This window comes from Salvelinus sp. IW2-2015, unplaced genomic scaffold, assembly GCF_002910315.2.
Source record: "Salvelinus sp. IW2-2015 unplaced genomic scaffold, ASM291031v2 Un_scaffold3922, whole genome shotgun sequence".
NCBI lineage: Eukaryota > Metazoa > Chordata > Actinopteri > Salmoniformes > Salmonidae > Salvelinus > Salvelinus sp. IW2-2015.
In genome coordinates, this window is record NW_019945196.1 from 50380 (window position 1) to 54662 (window position 4283).

At 43.5% G+C, this 4283-nt stretch overlaps 1 protein-coding gene across 1 annotated transcript in view; it reads left to right on the top strand.

Moving 5' to 3' along the window:
* The first annotated feature begins 1898 nt into the window (after positions 1 to 1898).
* LOC139026119 (cilia- and flagella-associated protein 251-like) overlaps positions 1899 to 4283 on the top strand; it is a 10557-nt gene continuing 8172 nt past the window's right edge. The window contains exon 1 of the mRNA XM_070441416.1: positions 1899 to 3002. Within this exon, the coding sequence (XP_070297517.1) occupies positions 2300 to 3002 (703 nt within the window). The 5' untranslated portion in view covers positions 1899 to 2299. The remainder of the gene's footprint in view (positions 3003 to 4283) is intronic.

Here is a 4283-nt window from a genome sequence, read left to right on the forward strand (position 1 = left end):
GCTTTTCTCCAGTTCTAATCCTGCACTAATGAAGGCAGCATCTGCTCTTGTGGCCAAAAGATGGCTGGCTTGAAAACCCTTGGCTACAGTGAAAACACAACACTCCTTTTATTGATGGATTATAATGTAGCCAGGGGAAATCGCGAAACCATCTCTCTTGAAACGTCAACACTGTTGGCAATAGTTTGCAGTTCTATAAATTGTGGTGTGGCTGATATGGTTTTGTGCCATCACTGAGGTAACTGGACAATGCTGTGCCACTGTCCCCTATACTGGTGCTGCTGGCAACAAGGGACACCTGGTCCTGCCGTGGCTGTGACACTGTCCTCTGAAGTCTCTCTCCTTGGCTCTTTCCCTTTCACCACCCTCACTGACTCACAGTCTGTCTCCTAGAAAAGAATAAGGTGTTGCCGTACTCCGAACTAACCGGTACCCAAAACAACACAATTAATCACAACAGCAATACCATTGCCGTAAACAAATCTTAGTTCAGTCACCAGTTTAAGTTTGAGAGTGGGGGTATCCATGGCATTTTCCAATTATGTCCCTATTTTACAAGTCTAAAAAGAGAGATCATTTCATAATGTTTGCCAAACAAAGACTCAACAACGTACCTGAGACTCCCTGTCTCGCCAGTCTGTCCTGCATATCTGTCCCCAGCTCTGCTGTCTGTGTGCCATCTGTTGCCTGCTCTGCCAATGACATCATTGTGAACATTTCCATTAGCATTTCACTTCTTTCTAATGAACATCTTATCAACTAGTCTTTGAGATATTAGGCTACTAGAGTTCTTACTTTGCGTTTTGGTGTACTGACAAATACTCTGAGTCTGTATTTTACTTGACTTTTTCTATCTGGCAGGCTGGCTAGCTGCACAAACACACACACAGTGTGTAGGTTATTTACAGTAGGAGATGGGCTTTCTTATCATCTTATCTTCTATCATTCTATATGTGCTTCGATCTAAAAGGTAACTAGCAAATGTGAAACGGATTGCAGTGACAAGAGTTGACAGCTGTATGAGTTCACCATTTACACAACATATGCTGCAACCTTTGGTGATTTTAATATAGTTTGTTTCATTTTGGCTGGCTTCCAACAATAGCTGAATTTGCAAAGCTAGCGAGCACCAATTCCGTTTCTGTGGTGTTTGCTATAATTTTTGCTATCGTCAGTTTACTCCAAGATCGGCACACATGTACTTCAAAGTCCCATAGCGACAATTTAACTTTTGCAACGAGACATTAATATATTTAAGACAATGGTATAAGAGAGATGTAGTTCTGTTCTGTTCAGTTTGGACTTCAGTTTTATCGCTAACCTTATCACGGGGACTTCGAAGCACTAAGCTGCATGCTGATCTTGGATTAAACTGACCATAGCAAAGATTCCATCTTTGACGACGCCACATAAATGGAATAGGTACTAGCTAGCTTAATAGTTTATGTTTGCCCACTAGCTCTGCAAATTCAGCTAGTGTGTGTGTAAACCCTGCAACATCTAAAAAAATACATTGCTATGGCGCGATTGACTGGACTACCTCACATCAGTTACGTGCATTGAGTGCCTTTCAGACAGTAGATACGAACCCTCTGTTACCTGCCAGATAAGGAACTGGCAGTGGATCAAACCATTGTGAGGCAAAGGGAGGGGGGTCGCAATCTTTTGAAACTTAGAAACGCGCTATTAAGTGTCTATAATCAGCACAAGTGCTTTCATTGCGTATTATTAATATTATTGAAATTACATAGTTATGTTTACAGTGATATATTGGGGGGGACAAATTTTTTTTCCAGGATGGGGGGTCGTGTCCCCCCCGTCCCCCCGGGATTTCGCCTATGCACTACAGTCTGCATTAAACTATTCTACCAGTATATATTCATAATGTACATGTTCACATGTAGCTACAGGTCTGCATAGACGAAAGTATTGGCTGTAAGAAGTCAGACAAAACATATTTGCTCATCTTTAAATTAATAAACAATGTAGTGAATATTTTTTAAACTGCGTTACCCATTCCACTCAGCTGACTGCGATATGCGTCTTCAGCTGGTGACGTCATATCTAGTGGACCACACGACACCGGAAGCTGTTCCAACAACACGGATACTGATTCATTCAACCACCTCCGTAGCCTGGTAGCCAACATACAACCGAAAACAAGCTCTTTGGACCATTTTTGTGTATATTGATCTCGGTGTTTTTAACACACCTATCTACTATTTAACTTAAACGTAATTTGCTTGTTAAATGTACAAATGTGTTGATTATACTGAGTCTAGCACTAAGCTTATCGCTAATGCTAGCTAGCCCGACCATGAGGTCACTAAGCTACTCTCCTCCTTCTAAAGAAGAGGTGGTCGGCTGGACGGAGAAAGAAGCTCTGACACTGAACATTGTCATGAAAGGAGAGGAAGAAGCTTTCAGAATGAAAGAGGAGGAAGAGGAGGCCATAACATTGAAAGAAGAAGAGAAGGAACATTTTAGAGTGAAAGAGGAAGAGGGGATAGAAGTTTTCAGAATGCAAAATGAGGAAGAGGAGGCCATAACATTGAAAGAAGAAGAGAAGGATGTTACAGTGAAAGAAGAGAAAGAACATTTTAGAGTGAAAGAGGAAGAGGGGATAGAGGCTGTCACAGTGGAAGAAGAGGAGGTAGAAACTTTCAGAATAAAAAAGGAGGAAGAGGAGGATGTAACATTGAAAGAAGAGGAAGAACATTTTAGAGTGAAAGATGAAGAGGGGATAGAGGCTGTCACAGTGGAAGAAGAGGAGGTAGACGCCTTCAGAATGAAAAAGGAGGAAGAGGAGGATGTAACATTGAAAGAAGAGGAAGAACATTTTAGAGTGAAAGATGAAGAGGGGATAGAGGCTGTCACAGTAGAAGAAGAGGAGGTAGAAGCTTTCAGAATGAAAAAGGAGGAAGAGGAGGATGTAACATTGAACAAAGAAGAGGAGGATGTTTTGGGAGAGGAAGAGGAGACTGAAGATCTGATTAACACCAGTGAGTACTGTCTTAAAAACACAGCCAGAAACTCTGCAGTTGTTGAACTAATGTGTGGTTTTATAGCCAAAGGGGCATTGCACTGAAATGTGCTCCTCACCAGAACCCCAAATATAAGCTCGTAAAGCTCAGTTGGGTGTAAACAATGCAAATATAAACAAACACTGTATTTGACTCAAAACGTCTGGTTAAAACGATCATTTTGATCTCATGGTGGTCCTTGCATCCACAGCTCTGTCTATGAATTAGAGTGGTTCCATTCCTTCAAGCCCTCCCCTACTCTCCTCTATCTGTTCATTAGGACAGTGGAGACTGAATTAGAGTTGTTCCATTCCTTCAAGCTTACTTCTCCCTATCTGTTCATTAGGACAGTGGAGACTGAATTAGAGTTGTTCCATTCCTTCAAGCCCTCCCTACTCTCCCCTATCTGTTCATTAGGACAGTGGAGACTGAATTAGAGTTGTTCCATTCCTTCAACCTCCGCTACTCTCCCCTATCTGTTCATTAGGACAGTGGAGACTGAATTAGAGTTGTTCCATTCCTTCAACCCTCCGCTACTCTCCCCTATCTGTTCATTAGGACATGGGAGACTGAATTAGAGTTGTTCCATTCTTCAACCCTCCGCTACTCTCCCCTATCTGTTCATTAGGACAGTGGAGTATACAACATTTAATTACCAATAAGGGGTATAATATTTATGGCTCTACCTTTCTCACTCATTATTATTCATGATCCATTCATGATTATCCCCCAAAAATATTTTATTTAACCAGGCAAGTCAGTTAAGAACAGATTCTTATGTACAATGGCGGCCTACGGTGAACAGTGGGTTGTTCGAGGGCAGAACGACAGATTTTTAACTTGTCAGATCGGGGATTCGACCCAGCAACATTTCGGTTACTGGCCCAACGCTCTAACCACCAGGCTACCTGCCCCCCCTCTAACCACCAGGCTACCTGCCCCCTCTAACCACAGGCTACCTGCCCCCCCTCTAACCACCAGGCTACCTGCCCCCTCTAACCACCAGGCTACCTACCCCCTCTAACCACTAGGCTACCTGCCCCCTCTCTAACCACTAGGCTACCTGCCCCCCCTCTAACCACTAGGCTACCTCCCGCCCTCTCTAACCACTAGGCTACCTGCCCCCTTCTAACCACAGGCTACCTGCCCCCTCTAACACAGGCTACCTGCCCCCCTCTAAACCACCAGGCTACCTGCCCCCCCTCTAACCACCAGGCTACCTGCCCCTCTCTAACCACTAGGCTACCTACCCCCGTTCTA